The sequence below is a fragment of the Phocoena sinus genome, chromosome 16 (genome assembly GCF_008692025.1).
Source record: "Phocoena sinus isolate mPhoSin1 chromosome 16, mPhoSin1.pri, whole genome shotgun sequence".
NCBI lineage: Eukaryota > Metazoa > Chordata > Mammalia > Artiodactyla > Phocoenidae > Phocoena > Phocoena sinus.
The window spans coordinates 51276877-51299722 of record NC_045778.1 but is presented as its reverse complement, the minus strand read 5'-3'; the positions used below and the strand labels follow the sequence as shown (position 1 = coordinate 51299722).

General features: G+C 37.8%; 1 protein-coding gene across 7 annotated transcripts in view; it reads right to left on the bottom strand.

Moving 5' to 3' along the window:
- EXOC6 (exocyst complex component 6) overlaps window positions 1-22846 on the bottom strand; it is a 196873-nt gene that overhangs the window by 35798 nt on the left and 138229 nt on the right. For 5 of the 7 annotated variants that reach the window (XR_004346133.1, XM_032607832.1, XM_032607835.1 and 2 more), the window contains exon 19: window positions 16563-16704. The exons of the other annotated variants lie outside the window; for them this stretch is intronic. Coding sequence is in view for 4 of the 5 variants with exons in the window: in XM_032607832.1 (XP_032463723.1) it covers window positions 16563-16704 (142 nt within the window). In the remaining variant the exon portion in view is untranslated. The remainder of the gene's footprint in view (window positions 1-16562; window positions 16705-22846) is intronic. 7 annotated transcript variants of the gene reach the window in all.

The window sequence follows — 22846 nt, the reverse complement described above, 5'->3', positions numbered from 1 at the left end:
AGACATCTTAAGACAAAATAGATTTCTTAAGACTGATTTCTTAATATCTTTAGATGAAAAATATTTTGAAAGATATTTTTCAACAACTTTTTTTTTTGGCCACACCGCATGGCTTGCAGGATCTTAGTTCCCCAACCAGGGATTTAAAGCAGGGCCACCACAGTGAAAGCGCCTATCCTAACCAATGGACCACCAGGGAATCCCTTTCAACAACTTTTTTGTACTTAAAAAAAGTTAATACTAGTAACATAGCTTTGTTTAGTTAGTTGAAGACAATCTCAATACTAGTTATTTTGAAAACAAAAGCCTTGTGGCTCATAAAAAAAACCCTATCATTTTACACACATGCTTCTCTCGTAAGAATATGAACGCCTGCCACCACTCTCCCTCCCCATTAATATATGAGTTTTCTTAGAGAGTATTATGGATTTTCCATTTGTGAATTTATCTGAGCCAGTATTTTAGAAACCACTTACATTGTTAGCCTATATAGATCTTGGAATAACAAATGTAATTCTTAACTTTAGTATATTCTGCGTGAAATATAGTTTAGAAAGGCTCAAAATCAACATCTAAAAACAATAAATATATGAAAGTCTAGCACAGCTTAATTTATTTGGCATTTTTGGAAAATGAAGAATTCAAATTAATTTTTTTTTGTTGATGCTGTTTTTAAGTTAATTATAATTTTTGCTTTAAGCATCAAAACGTTTTTTTCATCGTAAGCATTTTTTGATAAAATTTTAAACTGCATCATAATACTTTCCCTATCTTTTTTTTTTTGCAGTACGCGGGCCTCTCACTGTTGTGGCCTCTCCCGTTGAGGAGCACAGGCTCCGGACGCGCAGGCTCAGCAGCCATGGCTCACGGGCCTAGCTGCTCTGCGGCATGTGGGATCTTCCCAGACCGAGGCATGAACCCGTGTCCCCTGCATCGGCAGGCGGACTCTCAACCACTGTGCCACCAGGGAAGCCCTCCCTATCTTTTTTTTTTAGAATACTAAACACTATATAAACGTTTCTTAATTCTCTTCATTGATAACCATTAAGAACTTTTATTCTATACAATAAATTCCCAGGGCTGCTACGGTATTAACAGCTGTTTTCTATTACATTAAATAGCTCAGAATGCTGTGTTGTTTGAGTTCTTGTGTCTATCTTTAATAATTTTTCTGCCTTCTCTCTTACAGTTTTAACATAAATCCTTACTCCCTCCTCTCTCATTCATCTCTTATTATGTTATCTTTAATCTTCTTGAGCAGGTAGGTAAGCTAATCAATTACTAGAATAGTATCTAAAGTAAGAGCAAATACAGCCTGAGCATGGGCCTCTCCCACAAGTAGGTGAATGAGTTTATATATGCCTTTGAGTAAATGTACCTTTCAGTTACTCAGTTACACCATTTTCCTCCTTACTTCTTGGTTCTCTGCTGGGTACTAAGTAGCTATGGCCATTAGATAGGTGACTACATTCACCTTTCTCAGGCCCCCTATTTCCAGAAAACTAAGATTCATTCAGCAAATCTAACCATATTTTTCATTGTTTACTATAATTTACTCACATCACTGTCTTTTCATACAATGAAAAGTAGAATACTTTCATACTGTGGCAACTCCATCACCCCCTACCATTGCCCAGATAATTGAATTGCCTCTTTTTAGTAACATGAGATCTTAATTGAAAAATAACAAGCAAAATTCTAATAGCTTATTAAAAGTAAAGATTTTTTTTTTTAATCTAAAAAGTACTTTTCTTAAGACCATCCAGCATATCATTGGCTTTCGTGGCAAGTCTCAGGCTACTGTTTCCAAGTAACAATTAACTATGAATTCCTTAATGGTCTCTAATCAAGGCTGTATATGTTAGCTCAGCTTCTACCATCACCACATATACATACACACATAAAGACTTCCTATAATACAGAGAGACTTACTTTATATATCAGGCATAAAAATCAGCTCAATTTCAATTATACTTCGATTATTATGCACTTAATCTTCCAGAATTTTTCTACACTGAAAATAATCTGTCATTTTTCTTCTCTCTCAGTTCCTATTTAAGATACTATAGTTTAATAAGCCCCATTGCTTGGCATTAATCCAAAGAGCTTAGAGTCAAAATTATAATAGTACCATAAATTTATATAGCACTTTATAGCTTACAAAGCACTTTCTCACATGCCATCTTCTTTAATCATCATAATAATTTATCTTAGTAAACAGGCATGCAGATGATGGATCACAAAATCTTGCAGCTAGAAGAGACACCCCCCTTTGAAATATCTCCAACAGTGCTCTGAAGGCTCTGTTTAAAACTCACCAAGTTCTTCATTTTATAGGGCAGAAAAATTAAAATTGAAGTGATTTGCCCAGATCACATAGCTTATTTAGATTTCCTGACATTCAATTCATTGATCCAGAATCTGATTAAGTATTCAACCTCTCATCTTTTATGCCATCTCTTCTAAGAACCTAACCAATATGGAAGTGAAATTCACTAGTTTATAGCTCTCAGGTTTTTTCTCAAATATTTTTTAGGGATAGGAGGCTTCATATTTTTTCCTGTACTTCTTTAAAACTCAAATGTAGTCAATCCTGTTGGTTTTATCCTCTACAATATCTTCAGTCTGAATCGGTCTCTACCTCAGTTCAAGCTATCATCATTTCTTGCTTACATTACTAAAATACATTTCTATCTGGTCTCTCTGCTTCTTGTGTGCCACCTTTCCATCTACTTCTCCGAGTAAGATGTAAATGTGATTTATGCCACTTCACAGTTTAACACCTTTCAATGGTTCCCCATCACCTTCACAATAAAGCAGGACAAGTAAGATCCTTTATAACCTGGCCTTTGTCTATCTCTCTAGCCTCATCTCTTACCACCTTCCTAGGGGCACCTTAAACTCCTTCCATTCCAAACCACCTGCACTTCCTTGTATATGCCACAGTCTCTTACCGAGTACCTTTGATCCTTCTGCCTGGAGCATCCTTCCTCTTCTTTTCCACTGGGTAACTCTTACTTATCCTTCCATTCAATCTACATCTTTTGTGGAAGAATTCCATTACCCTGCAGCCTGGGTTAGGTCCCTCCTCTGTGATCTCCCTGCAACTTCTGTACACAGCCTAACTATACTACCCATTTTGCTATCTTATAATTGTTTATCTGTCTGGGTTTTCCCACCAGACCATGAACTCCCTGAGGGTAGGAAATATACTTCCATTTTTATATCCCGATCACCTAGTATAATGCCTGATACATAATGAGTAGGCAATAAAAGTTTCTTAAGTGAATGAAGGAAAATTGAACAAATGAACAAATAAATTCTAAGGGGATGCCATCCAATCCTGGTAATTGATACGTTCTCTAGCTTATTGATTAGATCTAGAATGATGTTGTCCAACAGAACTTTCTCCAGTAATAGAAATGTTCTATATCTGAGCTGAACTGAATTCTTAGTTTTATTTAATTTTAATTGAATAGTCGCATATGACTACTAGACAGTGTAAATCTAGAACATTCTGTGTATATTTAGTGTATTTATTTCAAAATAACTGAGTATGGGTAAGAATACTCCAAATGTTTCCTTCAGCCGAAACTAAATTTGAGTTCTTCCACTAAACACGAAGCTCACAGGAAATAGAGATTTTTTTTTTTAACCTTTACATACTCTGTGGCTGGTGTACAAGAGATATTCAGTAAATGCGTTGAATGAATAAATAATAATACAAATAATTCATTTATACTAATATGGTCCCAATAATTCTAGAGGTAGATTTCAATCTGAACTTTTTAAAGAATTGATGACTGATTTTTGGAATAGCTTTAAGTTTGTCTTCAGATTCCTTCTTGGCTCAAGCAGATTCTCAATTTTATATGATTTGTCATATTTTGGGGTTTCTTTGTTCTCCTCCCTTGGGCCAACTTTTTATTATTTTTATTTAATAATACCTACTTCCTAATATGATATCTTTGTCATTCAGTCATGCCATTAAGGACAGTTTTTTTGGTTTTTTTTTTTTTTTTTTTTTTTTTTTTTTGCGGTACACGGGCCTCTCACTGTTGTGGCCTCTCCCATTGCGGAGCACAGGCTCCGGACGCGCAGGCTCAGCGGCCATGGCTCACAGGCCTAGCCACTCTGCGGCATGTGGGATCTTCCCAGACCAGGGCACGAACCTGTGTCCCCTGCATCGGCCGGCGGACTCTCAACCACTGCACCACCAGGGAAGCCCAAGGATAGTTTTTAAAAACACACATTGATCTTGGTCTTTCAATAAGATATTTAAAAATAGTTTCCAGGGCTTCCCTGGTGGCGCAGTGGTTAAGAGTCCGCCTGCCAGTGCAGGGGACACAGGTTCGAGCCCTGGTCTGGGAAGATCTCATGTGCCGCAGAGCAGCTGGGCCCATGTCCACAACTACTGAGTCTGTGCTCTAGAGCCCGCGAGCCACAACTACTGAGCCCGTGTGCTGCAACTACTGAAGCCTGTGCCCCTAGGGCCCACATTCCACAAAAAGAGAAGCCACCTCAATGAGAGGCCTGCACACCGGAACGAAGAGTAGACCCAGCTCGCTGCAGCTAAAAAGAAAGCCTGCATGTAACAATGAAGACCCAGCACAGCCAAAAATAAATAAAGTTTTTAAAAAAATAGTGTTAAAAATAAATAAATTTTAAAAAATTAAAATAGTTTCCAGGCTTTCTAAAGTTTTTTTCTTTTTTTCTTAAAGAAAGTCAAAATCTTAGGGTTTTTTTCTCTTAGTGCCTCCTATTTGACTGTTTTTTTTTTTCATAAATTTATTTTTGTCTGGATTGTGTCTTCGTTGCTGTGTGCGGGCTTTCTCTAGTTGCAGTGAGCGGGGGCTACTCTTTATTGTGGTGCGCAAGCTTCTCATTGTGGTGGCTTCTCTTGTGGAGCACGGGCTCTAGGCAAGCAAGCTTCAGTAGTTGTGGCAGGGGGACTCTACAGCGTAGGCTCAGTAGTTATGGCACATGGGCTTAGTTGCTCCGCGGCATGTGGGATCTTCCTGGACCAGGGCTCAAACCCGTGTCCCCTGCATTGGCAGGCGGATTCTTAACCACTGCGCCACCAGGGAAGCCCTGACCATTTCTTTTTTAAAATAAAGTAGCTTCATGAAATATTCATTTCCTCTTATTTTTTGCTAGAATATGGAACTTAATAATAATGATTCCAAGTTTAAAAATACTCTTTTTTTTTAAATAAATTATTTTATTTTATTTATTTTTGGCTGCGTTGGGTCTTCATTGCTGTGCACGGGCTTTCTCTAGTTGCGGTGAGCAGGGGCTACTCTTCGTTGTGGTGCACGGGCTTCTCATTGCAGTGGCTTCTCTTTGTTGCAGAGCATGGGCCCTAGGTGTGCAGGCTTCCGTAGTTGTAGCATGCAGGCTCAGTGGTTGTGGCTCACGGGCTCTAGGGTGCAGGCTCAGTAGTTGTGGCGCACAGGTTTAGTTGCCCCGCGGCATGTGGGATCTTCCCAGACCAGGGATTGAACCCATGTCCACTGAATTGGCAGGTGGATTCTTAACCACTGAGCCACCAGGGAAGCCCTGACCATTTCTTTTTTAAAATAAAATAGCTTCATGACATATTCATTTCCTCTTATTTCTTGCTAGAATATAGAACTTAATAATAATGATTCTAAGTTTAAAAATACTCTAAAGTAACATTAGAGGGACTTCCCTGATGGCACAATGGTCAAGAATCCACCTGCCAATGCAGGGGACATGGGTTCGAGCCCTGGTCCAGGAAGATCCCACATGCTGCAGAACAACTAGGGCTTTGTGCCTCAACTACTGAGCCTGTGCTCAAGAGCCCACGAGCCACACCTACTGAGCCCATGTGCTGCAACTACTGAAGCCTGCACACCTAGAGCCTGTGCTGCGCGACGAGAAGCCACCACAAAAAGAAGCCTGTGAACCGCAACGAAGAGTAGCCCCCACTCACTGCAACTAGAGAAAGCCCACGTGCAGCAACAGACCCAACACAGCCAAAAAAATAATTAATTAATTAGATTTTAAATTTTAAAAATTTAAAAATTAAAAATAAATAAAATAACATTAGAGAGGGAGGTAGAGGGAAAGGCATCACCTTATTGGGAAGGTAAATTTTTGCTGTATCAGTTTAACTGAGAAGAAGATAAGATTGAATTAATTTAGATAAAACTGAAAGTTAAAATTAATACATACTGTAGAAGCTGTGATTATAATGACAAAAGAAACCCCTTCCAAATTGGCAATCTATGACGTTTTAAGAGAACAGAGTATCTACAGGCAAAAACATGAATTATTTGTAAATCTAACAAAACTTTAAGCAGGAAAATATGCCCTTCCTGCCCTCAGGATCTATGCACAGATGTACAGGATTTGTATGGGGGGAACAAAGATGGCTAAGAAGTCAGGCTATAAGTATTTATCCTGGCATGAAAATATAAACCTCTGAAATTAAATGCAGAGGGAATAAGTCCTTGAACAATCCTGTCCTAGGCAGACAGTTATTTTTACTGTAAGGTGGATTATATGGAAAACATTTACACAGGGTAGGAAGAATTGGGAAGTGGAAGAAAAAATGCCCATGGAATAAGAAAAGTAAATAGATCAAAAGATTGAAAAAGAGGGTGAGGAGGCTAGGCTAAATAAACTCTCAAGACTGCTTGTGGATGACAAGGCAAGGACATGTAAAATGGAATAATTTCATAACTAAATAAATGAATGACTGTAAATAAAAGCAGTCTGCATATTGAAAAGATTTCTCATAATTCCATTTCTTACTAGATCTGAAGATTTAAATTGGCTAGTTAGAACCCAAATTTTGGCTCGGCAACGTATTCTATGTGGACCAGATGTGTCATTAGAAGCGATGACGAAGAGCACCATCTAGTGGTTTTTCTGGTGGTGAAGAACTCATGCCTGGGAGTCAGGGGTCTGTTAGAATTCTTGACTGTTAAATTCTGTTACATGTGGTTGGTAGCAGTGGAATGCAAGCCTCTAGAACCAACTGCCCCTCTACATTCATCACCCCACTCTTATATAAGGTAGTATCTATTCCTCTCCCTTTCTTGGAAAAGGAGCAAAGCAGCCTAAATTTGATACCGTAAATGCCATTAAAACCAGAACAAATTCAAGTAGGCAAAAAATAAAAGAGCATCCAGCTTCCTTAAAAAAAAAATAAAAGACAAATATCCTCTCATACCATCGACATGATTTTGCTTGAACCCTTTTATTTTGGGGTATGGACCTTTTTCAAGGCTAGAATTAGAGGCCCTGGGGTCATAGCCATATACATACAAAAAAATCTATGGAGACTTACTTTCTTTCTTTTTTTTTTTTTTGAGGTGGGCTAAGCCTTTATCCAATTGCAAAAAGACCAAGGCCTTCAAACCTAGAGATTCACCTATTTCTCAATAAATCATCACTGAAAAAGGTACCAGTGCTCTTCAACCTGGAGCTTTTCTAGTGCTTATGAATTTAGGATGTTAGACTCTTAGGAGTCAATAACCTCAATTAGGTATTTGTGTCGAATATATGAAAAAGTACATTCTAGACCTATTCTGGGTATCTCAAATCCTTCTGATTGCCTGATGCTTTGGAAATGTTATTTTGTTAGGGATGTGAAGGATTTCTGAGATACCTTTACAGGAACTTAAGAAGACACTTTTATTTTTTCCTCTATACTGTTGCCTTTGTAAGGTGCCTTCTGATGCGACCCAATATATGAGGTGCTTAATAAAACAAAAGCACATACACAGATTTAGAACATCAGCTTTATGCCAAGCTTGGCAAATGCTCCTCCAAGAAGTGATTTCTCTTAAACTTATACAAAATCTGTAACAGGATTAAAGGTTCAATGTAGCTTTGTGGGGGGGCGGGGGCTACGTTTGCAATTCCGAATGGAATGCCTTCCTGACTTCTCCAACCACACAGTTATAGTAGTATTATTGGTTATGGTCAAGCTAACCAAAAATGTCTACTTCATTCACGCATAAGCCCTACCTAATATTCTCAATCAGTACAACTTTTTATCTAAATTAGGTCTGCTTCTTATACTCTGTCACAGTACCATCTACTTTTCTAGAATTTAACAACTTATAATCATATGTATTAGTGCAGTCATATAACGAATGCCTCCCCACTGGGCCTAAACCCAAAGAGGGTTAGGGGCTTTTTCTGTTTTGTTTACCACTGTATCCCCTAAATGCCAAGTACTTGGTAGATATGAAGGAATTAATGCATGACTTTAAAGTACCATACTCTTCTTCGCCTTAAACTTTACTACTTCTGGGACTTCCCTGGTGGCGCAGTGGTTAAGAATGTGCCTGCCAATGCAGGACACAGGTTCGATCCCCGGTCCAGGAAGATCCCACATGCCACGGAGCAACTAAGCCCGTGCACCACAACTACTAAGCTGACATGCCACAACTACTGATGCCCGCGCGCCTAGAGCCCGTGCTCCACAACAAGAGAAGCCACCGCAATGAGAAGCCCACGCACCACAATGAAGAGTAGGCCCCGCTCACCGCAACTACAGAAAGCCCACGCGCAGCAATGAAGACCCAACACAGCCAAAAGTAAATAAAATAAATTTATAAACATAGTCATCAAATATGTGAAGAATTTTTATAAATGATCAGTTATATCTATATCAAGAAGTTGAATGGTCTTGAAGAAAATTACAGCAGCATCAATTGGCCTTAACCTTTTTTTTAAAGAGGCAGCATTTTATGTATGTATGTATGTATGGCTGCATGTATGTATGTATGTATGTATGTATGGCTGCGCCACGAAGCATGCAGGAGCTTAGTTCCCCCTGACCAAGGATCGAACCCATGCCCCCTGCAGTGGAAGTGTGGAGTCTTAACCACTGGACCTGCCAGGAAAGTTCCTGGCCTTAACTTTTTGATAACAAAGTTAGGAGAACTCTAGAAAAGCAAATGTAGATTATAGAGACTTCCTGATTTGTTAATTTGTTCATTTATGCAACAAACACTCTGAGCATAGCATTCTGCATTGGCTGCTGACAATTATAAATTCTATGTTGAATTTAACTATCTATCCTAGATGATTAAATCTCTTCTCTTTCCTCTCTCCTCTTCACCTTCCTCTCCTTTTCTCTTTCTTTTTTTCCCTCTTCATACCACCCACCCCAACCATGGGATGTATTCTTGGGTGTCTTCTACTATGTGAGTCTCTGACTCTAACCACCTAAATCATATCAAATTTACTCATTCACTAATTTTATGCATTCCCTCCTCCTCCTTTCAAAAATGTCTGAAATCCATCTTCTTCTCTTCATTCCCACTGCCCAAAGTCAAGCTCTTTCTATCCTTCACAGGAAAAAGTTCAATAGTCTTTTAACAGGTCTTCCTACTTGTAGTACCTCTCTCATTTCAGTTCAATTTCCACATGACACAGAGTTCACTTTCTATAATACAGACTTCATAATGTCATGGTCCTGATTAAAAAGCTTCAATGGATCTCTATTGCTTATTAAATAAAGTCCAAGCATTCAGAAGTCTGACTTTTCTCAGCCATATCTTTCAACACTTTCAATCATGCATCTTGTAGTCTAGCTATACAAGACCGTATGAAGATTCCCTAAGCATTCTCTCATCACAGCACTTTTGCCTATGCCATTCCCTCTGCTCAGAATGCCCTTCCTTGCTTTTGATGAAACCTGACTCATCCTTTAAGACTCAAATTTCACTTCTGATAGTCAATCTTTTCAACCCCATGTAGGATTAATTGCTCCTTCTCTACAAGTGATACATACTTCTATAAAGAATTTATGTTCTACTACAGTCATTTACATGTTTGTTTCCTCCCCATCTAGTATGTGAGATCTTTGAAACCTGATTCATCTTTGATTTCCCAGTAATAACAGGTAGTAGGTTCCCATTAAACATCTGAATAAATGAATCTTCCCTACAAATCAGTTGACTCTACATGGAAAAAATTCAGGTACAGACTGAAATTTGAGCTCAAGCCAATTTAACTCATAAGTATGTGTGTCACAAGGAATACCAGGGAAAAGGGCACACACTGTTTGAAAAAATAAGTGGGTACAGGGGCTTCCCTGGTGGCGCAGTGGTTGAGAGTCCGCCTGCCAATGCAGGGGACACGGGTTCATGCCCCGGTCCAGGAGGATCCCACATGCCACGCAGTGGCTAGGCCCGTGAGCCATGGCCGCTGAGCCTGCGCGTCCGGAGCCCGTGCTCCGCAACAGGTTCAATCCCCGGTCCGTGGCAGAGGCCACGGCAGTGAGAGGCCCGTGTACCGCAAAAAAAAAAAAGAAAAAGTGACTACATAGATGGATCAGTGCTAATTCTTTCACTACCAGAAAAAAACAAAAACTAAAAGCACATGGCTGAATGATATGAGGAACTGAACTATTCTTAACTTTCTACCTCCCCAACTTCAGCTGGTTGTGCTATTTGTTTCTACCTGCAGACTGACATTTTAAGGCCTAGGAAATATATGCATAATGTTTTTACAAAGTAATGAGGATGGAAAAATAATCAAACCAAATTATAAAATTTAATTCAGAATTAAGGCCATTCTTGATGCTTATATTTGATGTTAACCTCTTATTGCTTAAATTCTTTGACTTAAGCCTTTCTTGAGTTACCCAAGATCTTTGGTCGTTTTTGGTATCTAGTTCCTGATCTCTGCTATCTAACTTCCTTGGACTCTGGATTTCTTACTAGTGTAAAACAGACTAGTAGGATTTTATGTTAATCCCACAAACCAGTCACAGACTTTTTTTTTTTTTTTTGGCTGCGTTGGATCTTTGTTGCTGCACGAGGGCTTTCTCTAGTTGAGGAGAACAGGGGCTCCTCTTCGCTGCAGTGCGCGTGCTTCTCATTGCAGTGGCCTCTCTTTTTGCGGAGTATGGGCTCTAGGTGTGCAGGCTTCAGTAGTTGCGGCACGTGGGCTCAGTAGTTGTGGCTTGCGGGATTTAGAGCACAGGCTCAGTAGTTGTGGCACACGGGCTTACTTGCTCTGCGGCATGTGGGATCTTCCCGGACCAGGGCTCAAACCTGTGTCCCCTGCATTGGCAGGCGGATTCGTAACCACTGGGTTACAAGTATAAGTGCCACCAGGGAAGTCCCTGGTCACAGACTTTTAAGTAATAGTTTCTGAGCCTCTTGAAGGGAAAGTAATTACTATGAATCAATATGGGTTTATGAAGAATCAGAGTAGTAACATTTTCTTCTTTGAAAAACTAATTAGACTGGTAGATGAGGAAAATTCAATGGCCATTATTATCCCTATATACCAGCAAGGCATCTGGCAAAGTTGCTCATAACTTTGAGCTATGATTTAGATTCAAAACTATGAATTAGATTCAACCAGGGAATTAGCAACTGGCTGAAGAAATCTAAAGATACCCAAGATTTTGAATAATGGAGCTAAGTCAATATGAATAGATAGACCCATGTAATGTTGTGGTTCTCAAACTTTACGGTGCATCAGTATCACCTGAAAGGCCTACTCAAAAAGAAACTGCTGTGTCCTATGCCCAGAATTCACAATTCAGCAGGTGGGGTTCAAGAATTTACAGTGCTGGGACTTCCCTGGTGGTACAGTGGTAAAGAATCCACCTTCCAGTGCAAGGGACGTGGGTTTGATCCCTGGCCGGGGAACTAAGATCCCACGCGCCACAGGGCAATTAAGCCCGCGCACGAGCACCACGACTACTGAACTTGCGCACATCAATGAGGGAGCCTGAGTGCCGCAAACTACAGAGCCCACGTGCTCTGGAGCCCGTGCGCCACAACTACAGAGCCCATGTGTACTGGAGCCCGCGTGCCACAACTAGAGAAGAGAAAACCCGCATGCCACAACCAGAGAGAAGCCCATGCGCCACAAACAAAAGATCCCGCATGCTGCAACTAAGACCCAATGCAGCTAAAAAAAATAAAGAAAATAAACAAATAAAATAAAACAAGAATTCACACTGCTAATAAGTTCCCAGATGATACTGTTGCTGCTCATCTGGGAACCATGTTTTGAGAATCACTGATGTACTATATATCAGGATACAGATATCAGGTTTTGTTCAACATTTTGCTAATGACCTTGTTAAATAAAAGCATGATTACAAATCTGCAGATGATATTAAATTTTGATATAAAAAGATCTCAATAGGCTAGCTGTGGGACAAATCTTAAAATAAAATTTAATAGGGATAATCTTAAAATCCTAAAACAAAAACTAATCATACTGGGGCTTCCCTGGTGGCGCAGTGGTTGAGAGTCCGCCTGCCGATGCAGGGGACACGGGTTCGTGCCCCGGTCTGGGAGGATCCCACATGCCGCGGAGCGGCTGGGCCCGTGAGCCATGGCCGCTGAGCCTGCGCGTCCGGAGCCTGTCCTCCGCAACGGGAGAGGCCACAACAGTGAGAGGCCCGCGTAACGCATAAAAAAAAAAAAAAAAAAAAAAACTAATCATACAAGTATAAGAAAAACAAAGCTTGACAATCACACACACAAAAAGAGAAAGATAAAGAGATTTTAGAATGCTACAGCTTCAATGATTCGAGAGCATACTCTGGTAACCAAAAAAGGTAATAACAGTTTGGATTTTACTAATAAAGTACAAAATATGGAACAATGTATTTGATAGTCCAACTACATATTATACTGGTTCCACCACACCTGGGTATCTCTGTATTCAATTTTGGGTGTCAGACATTAAACAGAAGGCAGTCAAACCAGTTTGTTCAAAGAAGAGCTTTGGACCTAAAATCATTATCACATGAGAACAGTAAGAGGAATTGTTTATCTCTGGTCTTCAGAAGATTCAGAAAGATATGAGAGCAGTTTTCATATAATTGGCTTGTGGATGAAGACTAGGTTTTCTCTATATGACCCTAAGAGGAACTGCCACCTGTAGTTATCAGACTGCTTACTATACACAGGTGCCCAGCTGAGGAGAGGAGTGGGGAGGGAACAGGGGCTGAAATCTAGCTCACATTTCACTTGATAAGTCATGTGCCTTGGTGGGGGTGTCCAGCTGGAAAAAGGGTAAACTTTTTTCTAATTCATAGAAAGGGGACAACACTGGAGGACTTTTTCCCTTCAGTGGGAATATCTTTTCTAATTTGCACAAAGGCACAATATGGACTAGCGGTGACTCTAGCCCTAACGCAGAACTAGGTACATTAGGAGAAGTTTAGAAAAAACAACTGCAACTCAATGTGAGAAATTGACAGAGTAATATATTAAATGCAAACTCATTTTCTAAAGAGTAGTTAATCTCCCAAATTAAATGTTCAAGGAATAGCTGGACAACTACTTGATGGGGTTATTTTAGAGTGTGTTTCAAGGTAGAGGAGTATGTGAGTATGTCCTACTAGGCGGGTGGTGAAACTCAATGGTTGTTTAGTTTCTAGGATTCTACATCTGAACTATCTGCCTGTTTTCTCCATATCCCAGTTGATTCTTAAGGCATCCAGATTCCTTCTCTTCACAAATTTACCATACATTCTAGCCTTCCTCTTACCTAGCCAAATTCCTCTTCCTGTCTCCCTTTCTTCTCCTTTCTCTGCCCCAATGTATAGAAAGCATACACACAGCATTAATACTGAAAATAAACCTTGTATTTTAAAAAATTGCTTTCTTCCAGATTAAAAAACAAAAAAACAAAAACACTATTTAAAATAGGGATGAAGGGAATTCCCTGGCAGTCCAGAGGTTAGGACGGCATGCTTCCTTTACAGGGGGCACAGGTTCGATCCCTGGTCAGGGAACTAAGACCCTGCAAGCTGCGTGGCGTGGCCAAAAAAAAAGGGGATGAAAACTAAAATTCTCTGAACATATTATTAGAGAAAGCTAAGTTTCATTTTTAAGTGATTTATATATCAATCACTAAAAGTCATGAGTTGGGGAGTAGATAATTCTTTTGCACCAGAAAGAGAGTGGAATAGACATGAAAAATGTAATGTCAGGGAATTCCCTGGTGGTCCAGTGGTTAGGACTCTGAGCTTCCAATGCCGGCGGCCCAGGTTTGATCCTTGGTTGGGTAACTAAGATCCCACAAGCCTCGTGGTGTGGCCAATGGGGAAAAAAAAAATGTAATGTCAATTTTTATTTGTTCAGTGAGTACTGAATGCATGATACTGTATTAAGTAATGATTAAGTAATATTTGATAAAAATTAAGGAGCAGAGCCAACCACAGCCATAATCTTATAGGAAGCTGAGTTATCTTTTGTGGTTTGTCTTTGAGTCCTGGTTTCTCCCTTTCCATATCTATAGTACCAGAACCTTGGCCCCCATCAGGCTAGGGTTTATTCCTCTTGCACTTGACCCTAGACATCTTTAACTGAGTTATACCTTATACTTAGGAATAATCTCTTCCAAGAGATTAGTCTTTTAAGAAAACATCAACATCTTAAAAGCAGCCTTCATTAACTCCACCCAAATAAGTAACTAAAGGGAGAAACTGTCCTATGATGTAACAGAGAGGCAAAGTTTTGTGTTTTTTGTGCCTTTCTCTTAGTTAGGCTTACTATTCATGGAGAGGTAAGAGGACAGAGAAAATCTCTAGGTACCTGAAGCTGCCTAACCAAACAGTAATTTCCATTTTTTAACAAAAATATCTAATTGAGAAGACACAACCAAATACCAATAAAGGGCTCAACCACCCTCAAGCAATATTTATGTAAAATGTTTACATAAACATTATCATACTGAAATGATCTCATAAGACAACTTTTTTTTTTCTTTTGGCGTGCGGCACAGCTTGTGGGATCTTAGGTCCCTACCAGGGATCGAACCCAGGCCCTTGTAATGAAATCGCGGAATCCTAACCACTGGACCGCCAGGGAATTCCCTCGTAAGATAACTTTTAAAGAACTTTAAGAAATCAGTTTCAAATTATTTGTAGAATGAATTAACAATTACTTTGAGTTAGAAACATTTTAAAAAGTGCTTTTTGGGGTTTCCCTGGTGGCGCAGTGGTTGAGAGTCCGCCTGCCAATGCAGGGGACATGGGTTTGTGCCCCGGTCCGGGAAGATCCCACGTGCCGCGGAGAGTCTGGGCCTGTGAGCCATGGCCGCTGAGCCTGCGCGTCCAGAGCCAGTGCTCTGCAACGGGAGAGGCCACAACAGTGAGAGGCCCGCGTACCGCAAAAAAAAAAAAAAAAAAAAAAAAGTGCTTTTTGGTAAGTATTTTTGTAAATACAAGATAAATATCATTTTGTAAACGATAGGTTTATTTTGAGAAAGAAATATATAAAGGTTTTCTAATTAGAGAAAATTAGAAATGCTTTCTAGGAAAAGAAAATGAATTCTCTTCCCTAGGGAAAAACTATCTTTCTTTTGCTTTGGAAATAGGTGGGTTTTTTAAAACTTTGCATTTCTTTTTTTGTGTAATAAACAATTGATCTTGATATATATAGAAGCAGACAAATATTTTTTATTTGTTGAAAAAAAAATCTGTCACTCCTGCTTCAGGTGCAAGCCACTGACATTTAATTTTTTAACGTCTTTCACAGAGAATATATTATTGCAAAATCTGCCCAAATAAATATTTTATAATCCTTCTTGTGTCCCACTGATTTTCAATTTATCAACAGTGGTGCCTGACTAAACCGTCAACCAGGGATTTTTATCATTTAATCAGTGTACCATTCATTTGAAAGTAATGCAAAAAATTGTTCCATAAACTCATGTTCTGTATAAGGGTAACCTACATCTAGAAGTATATATAACAAGGCGAATAACTAAATAGCACATTCAATTTTGAAGATGACTGGCTAATGTCAACATTAGATTATGGAATCTGCTAACTTGTCACCTAAAGAAAATAAAGTGAAAAACAATGGTAAAGGTAAAGACTTGAGAAATTCTTTGGGAAAGAGAATCAAAATTTCAGAATATAAAAGAAGCTTCACTTGGAATGCAGGGTCCTAAGATTATTCTTTAGCAGGTATCTGAAAAGTTATTTACAGGAAAGTAAGAATGACAAACTTGGAATCATTTCATTCACTTACTACAAACCTCAGGAGAGTCCTGGCAAGAAGACAAGAATGACCAAAAGAAGGAATAAAGGAAAAATAATGAATCATAAATGTATCACCTTTTTAATTATCCAGTCTGGATTGTCACTTCAGTGCCTCTCTAGAGCAGAGGTCCCCAACCTTCCTGGCACCAGGGACCGGTTTCTTGGAAGACAACTTTAACATGGGCAGGGGGGGTGGGGGTGAGGGGGGTGGATGGCTCAGGCGGTAATGGGAGCGATGGGGGGCGGCAGATGAAGCTTCGCTCGCTCGTCCGCCCACCGCTCACCTCCTGCTGTGCGGCCCGGTTCTGAACAGGCTGTGGACCAGTAGCGGTCCGCGGCCCAGGGGTTGGGGATCCCTGCTCTACAGGCCCTAAATGTGAAAGTGAGATATTTTTGTTGAAAAGAAGTTGCTTCTAAGGCTGCCGAAAGTTTAACTGAATCAGGCCGCTTCCCTCCTTTATGAACTATCCTACTATATACCATTTTTTCATATAATTTAAATATAGATTCTTAGAAATGCATCAGATTTAACCAATAAGGTACTTACATTCACACTGTATGACATCTAAGTTAAACTGCTGAACGGCTCCCATGCTTATCTGTTTTAACTCACTGTCCAGGAGCATCTGCATTAATGATGTTGACAGATGCTGGCAGGCTGACATGCAAGCAGTCTGGGCAACTTTCCCCTGTTATACAAATATCCAAACCAAAAAATAAACAAACAAACAAACATATAAATATATCATCGTGTATCACAAAAGTTATATACATGGCATTTTTTTGTGTTTTTTTTTGGTAGAATAGTAATTATTGGCCTTTCTCTTTCTGTATTCTGAGTGGCTGTCTTTTAGCATAGGAATTGAAAGTAATATTCTGTTGACTTGTCCTTCTCAGGATATAAATATCATTTAAGCTCTAACTGCATGCAGAAAAATTAAAGTACAAGTTTAAAACCCATTATTTATTATTTCAGATCTCCTGAAATGCCTCAAGTATTTTTAAAAATGCACATTAAAATATGACATTTGTGACATAAAGTAACTGTCATGTTGACAGAACATTTTATTCATATAATGCTCTTTAAGCTTTCCTTTAAACAGTTAACCAAGACAAGAATTAAAGAAGTTAATAGTGTAATTTATTAGAATTGAAACTATACCTAATATGCTTTAAAATATATACTTTCATATGTAATATATAAAATATACTTTATAAAATATACTTTGAGTCATTAAGTCCTTACTTCTAATAGGAACATTAGTTTGTAGCACAGCTTCAATTAGGAGGGAAAAAGAGAAGTTTGCATACCAATATGATTTCACAGTCATTTACAGATCTTCATTTAGTTTTAGAAATTAAGTTTTAGAATCATCTGATAATTTAGAAATATGCAGTTAATTGAGCTATAAATACTTGTGGTTGTCTTTTAGTATATATATCATTATATTTTCTACTATAATAAGCTCCTAAAACTCTACATGAATTTTGACTGACAGCCTTGATTCAGGCTGTATCTTCTTTAAAATGATAAAAAATAATTTTAAATGTTTAGCCTCCAGATTACTGGGATCACAATACAATATTGCTTTTAGTATAAATTGTTCTTCTAAGCAGGATTTTTATTTCAACTAAAAGTTTAAAAGAAAATATTACAAAAACTATTTTAGGTAAAGTTTTCTAGTGTAATGCTGCTCCTAGTATGGTTATCTCCAAACCACAAGTATGGGATTTGGTGATGGATTGACTCCCATGATAGGATTCAAAGATCTAGGAACAGGGTTAGAAATAACGACATTTGGAAGATGTGCCGTGTTCTGCCTCGTTCTCATTAACAAATATTTACCCAGAGATATTTGATAATTATATATTTTTCCTACTTATCACAAAGGCCAATAAATCTATAAAATCATGAAAATCTTCCAAACATAAATGCTATAATAGATACAAAAATGTTTACATAGGGTTGATCTGTTAGAAAAGTAAGAAAAAACATAAATACATTTTCAAGTTTACTAGAACAGCTGTTCATTAAGTTACACATTTAAAGTCAGACTAGAAACAAGCAACTTTTATGAATCTTTTATGAGTCTTCAGCATGTAGACACTATGCGCAGTGGAAAAACTGTGCATCTGAAATGGAATGCCAATATCTATATCAAAAACTTTAGAGATAAAAGCTGATGCAAACAATGTATTTGACAGATACTGATGAACTGCCAAAAAGGAATGTAACAAACAATGCAAAACCCAGCATGCTTCAAGACCCCCCAAACCCAAGAGGAATTAGTCTAGGAGACATGCAGCTCCATTCCCCAAGCAGAATGATATCAATATGAATGAGGGGCAGGAGGGAGACAGAAAAAGAAGAAATCAATGGCATGTAATTTAATTACAATGTAATAGGCTTGAGAATAGTTAATGGAAATGTCATTTTGACCAAATGGAACAACTAGTGCATTTTAGTTTAATGTACTTCTCCATCAAATCAGCTCCATGTCCTACTTACGTTGCCACTATAATGTACTAACTGCAAAAGCAGATTAATAAATTGCCAAAACAATTATTATTACATTCATTTCATAAACACATTGCATAATGTTAGTAGTATTATTTTAAGGTGATCTTTAAATTTTAACACAGGTTCAGATGCTACAAATGACTGTAGCAATAGTACTGGAGCCAAAATGATGGTACTAGTACAAAAATTCAGGCTATTCCATAAATTTGGTGGATATAGGTAATGAAAACATATGTGTGTGCGCATGCTCACGCACACACACACGCACACACACATGCGTTTAGCTTTTTGTTTAAATAATACATGTAATAATAAAATCTTAATATAAAATTTCCTTTGATTATGCATATTAAATACAGGCTTATTGTTCTCAAAGATAGAAGTTTAAAATATTTGTAAAATATTCAAATGAAAAATTCTTCCTTTTTTATAGCTCAAAATTAATATCAAAGGTTCAAATCCTTCAAATATTTAAAGTCATATTCTATAAGATTATACTTTTTAAAATGTCTACTTCCTGATTATAAAATGTGAACAAATATTCTTAAATTTTATCTATTACTTATTTTGAGACAGAAAATTTTAATGTTCCAGAAACTCGCACATTCCAAAAACCTCTCTGGCAATTCATTTTAATACTGCATCACTTTCTAGAACAAAAATAATCTAAGTACTTTTACAACTATCTTTAAAAACTAGCCTTTTTCATTAGAGATGCTCTGGTTTTTAACATTACAACAAAGCCAAAATAATTAAGTGAAGTGACTGAGAAAACACAGCACATTTAATATCAAGCACCTAGAAATTTCTGCTGTCCTCATCTGAAAAATTAATTGCAACTATTATTAACATTCTCCTCTTTAACAACATAAATTTCAGTAAATAAGTAAAAACACCTGCCAAACTTTTAAAGGTAACTACTTTTTTACCCTGATCTAACATTTTGCTGAAAAACAACTTGTAAAGAGAGAAAACCCTTGGACAAACTTCTTATATTTCAAAGGAACTTGTAAAAGAGAATCTGCTGACATATTAGATCCTTTTTGCATTACTCAAAAGCTTTTCTTCTAAGAACAATTGTGGTAAAGAGACATTTGGCTCCTAGGAAATTCCCAAAGGGTCAACCATATGCATCCTTCCATGGCACCTTCACAGTGCTGCTTTCTAGATCCATGTCTCAAAAGCAGCTTTCATCATTTACTTGTGTGTCAGTCAATATGATTTATGGACTGCATTCAACAAGGTCAAAGCATATAGAATGAGAAATATGACTACAATCTGCTAATTTGTTTTGTATTGAGCCACTTAAGAGTCAAAGACCTAATGTCAGACTGAGACCAGCAACACAATTAACCGGTCGGTGACAGATTCATCCATCCTCCCTGCCAGGCTGTGCCAATCAAAGACAGCATGAGGTGACATTTGGTGAAATCAGTAAGAAAACTCATTCTCTAAGTAACCTATGTGAGACCTTGATTGACACTTTCTGAATTTAGTTTGTGGAACACAGACACTCTTTACCCAATAGTCCCTCACTGCAAGCTGTGAAATAAAGCTTTTAATGCCAATCACAGGAACAATAAACCACAAACCACCAACCCTCAGTTTAAAAGGAATCAAGAAAACACATCTGTTTGTATGTCAAGCCAAATTTTCCAAATAATTTACTATTATAGATTAGGCTAAAGATACTCTGCTTCCTTTGAAACGTCGTAAAATGACATGGTAACAAAAATACAACACATTTTATTAGATTATAGCTCAAAACTGTTTTGGTTTCAAAGTAATGTTTTGATAGATCTACTCTCATATAATAGTAGGAGAAATGTAGAATACTTAAAAACTAATTTGACACATTTAAATTTTCATTTGAAGTTTTCATTTCTGTCTCACCATTCTCTTATTTCAAAGGCCTAATAAAGAAGGAAGGTTTGATTTCAATAGTACTTATTTGAAAGCATTTTTCGATGCTGCTTTCATTCTCTCAAATACATTTAACATAAAAATGTACTCTTGAAATCACAACCATTCTTTCTGCGTTGGTCTACTTTCCTTTATTTATACCCCCACAAAAGATCAACTTGGCACAAAAACCTACTTTTTATTTAAGTTAAAAAAATAAAGACTCAGAAATATTATGTGCTGTATTTATTAATCTTTAAATTGATAACAGGTTTTGTTTTAAAAGGTTATGTAACTCTTGTCAGGAAAAACTGGAAAATAAAATCATGGTCAATTTGAATATTAAATCTAACATTGATATGAAAATTTATTAATTCTGATTCTATGTGGCTTTTTAAAGTTGTTATTAATTTTTAAAGTTATTTAAATAAAAATAGTAAAATACTGCTATATTATTCAAACTTACTGCCTCTCAGTTTGCTTCATGAATTTCAGTTATGAGACCATGAAATAGCCTTTTCAAAGGGAAGACAAAAGACGAAAGGAAGTATTTTGATGAATTGGTCAGTCTCCTAAAGAGCTACAATTTTTAGCCTTTTAAAACACACAGTCCAAAAGAGTGAATTCTTTCATCAAATATGGAGTAAACATTAAAATTAGAAATAAATTCTTAATTGAAAAATGATGCCTAGTTGAAAAGTAGACATTTTAATTTAAGAAATCTATTCTTCTTCTTTCTCTTTTACATAAAAATCACAAATTTAAATTTTACTATATGAAACTACATTTACTCAAATGTAAAGAATGTTATTAAATCAGGAAAAAAATTCCTAAAACATGAAAATTTCTCCAAGGTGATTTCACAAAGGCACAAAGATTCCTTTACCTAGTAAGTTACGTTTTAAACTATTTTCTGGCTGAACACTCTATATAAAACTGAAATTTCTCCGATTCCCAATACTACAGAATAGATGAGTTATAAAGGTTTAAATATCAAGATGAATTCCTTTAGTGAGTTTTAATAATAACTTTAACACTATCTTGAAGACACAGTTTTGAGATTATGCCCCCAAAATTCATAGGTCTATCAAAATATACTTATTCTAACACCCCTAACATTCTCTAAAGTACCTCCTTTACACCTCTCTATTCCTCTCATACTCTCTCTGTCCTCATCTAAGTAGCTCTAGCTCCCAGAGAATTGGGTATCACATCAGTTAACCACAATTCCCATAGTCAATTATGAATTCCCTTTTTCCCGTCTGAGGCTTTTCTCCTCTAAACAATTCTCAATCATAAGGATACAAGACATAACATAAAGGCTTGCTCTTGGGACACACACACACACACACACACACACACACACACATACACACACACACACGGATTAAATAAAATAGAAGTATCGCAAGGTTGGAAAAAAAATTCCCCAAACTTGGAAAACTTCAGGTCACTTGTAATATATGGCACATTTCTATTTCATGCCTTATCCCAGCTTCCTTATCCCAACCATAGGTCTCATCAAACTTTGGTGGCCTTTTTCTTTTTTTTAAACAATCTTTTGAATGTGGCCTTTGATGACATGTAACACCCAGATTTTTAGCTTTCTGCAAGTATCATTGTTGCTGTCATGGCAGTCCCATGACATCTTCAAACTCCTCCTAACTTTAAAAGGCAGAAAGAGAATGCAAGGACAAGTAGAGCAGTGAAAGTCTAGAAGAGGTCAAGGTTTTGAAGCTACTGATTATACCAGAAATCTGGATAAAACGGTAAAAGCTGCATGCACTCTTGTCCGAAATAGCACAAAGAGGGAGCTAGTGTGTACTATGTAGGAACTGACAGATTTTTCCTACCTCTTAAATCTACTTGATAACAGCAAATTGGGCAATTAGGTACATGTTTAAGTAGGGAAGCAATAAAATATCAAGACCGTATAACTTTCTCACTTGGCAAATGTAAGAAATACAAGAGAAGTTTCCACATGGTGACTGAATACTATGGTCAAGCCACAAGAATTGACTGAAAAGTCGAAGTATCCCAGGAACTGTTATCAAAGCAACATCTCTGTGATAGCAGAGTCGTAGCCTCATTTTTTTTTTTTTTTTTTTTTTTTTGCAGTAGGCGGGCCTCTCACTGTTGTGGCCTCTCCCGTTGCGGAGCACAGGCTCCAGACGTGCAGGCTCAGTGGCCGTGGCTCACAGGCCTAGCCGCTCCACGGCATGTGGGATCTTCCCGGACCAGGGCACAAACCCGTGTCCCCTGCATTGGCAGGTGGACTCTCAACCACTGCACCACCAGGGAAGCCCTAGCCTCATTTTTTTACATAAGAACCCAGCTTAGAGTATTAGGGCTAATATAATCATTAAAATGTACTATTTCACAACCCCAGTATGACTTAAAATTTACAA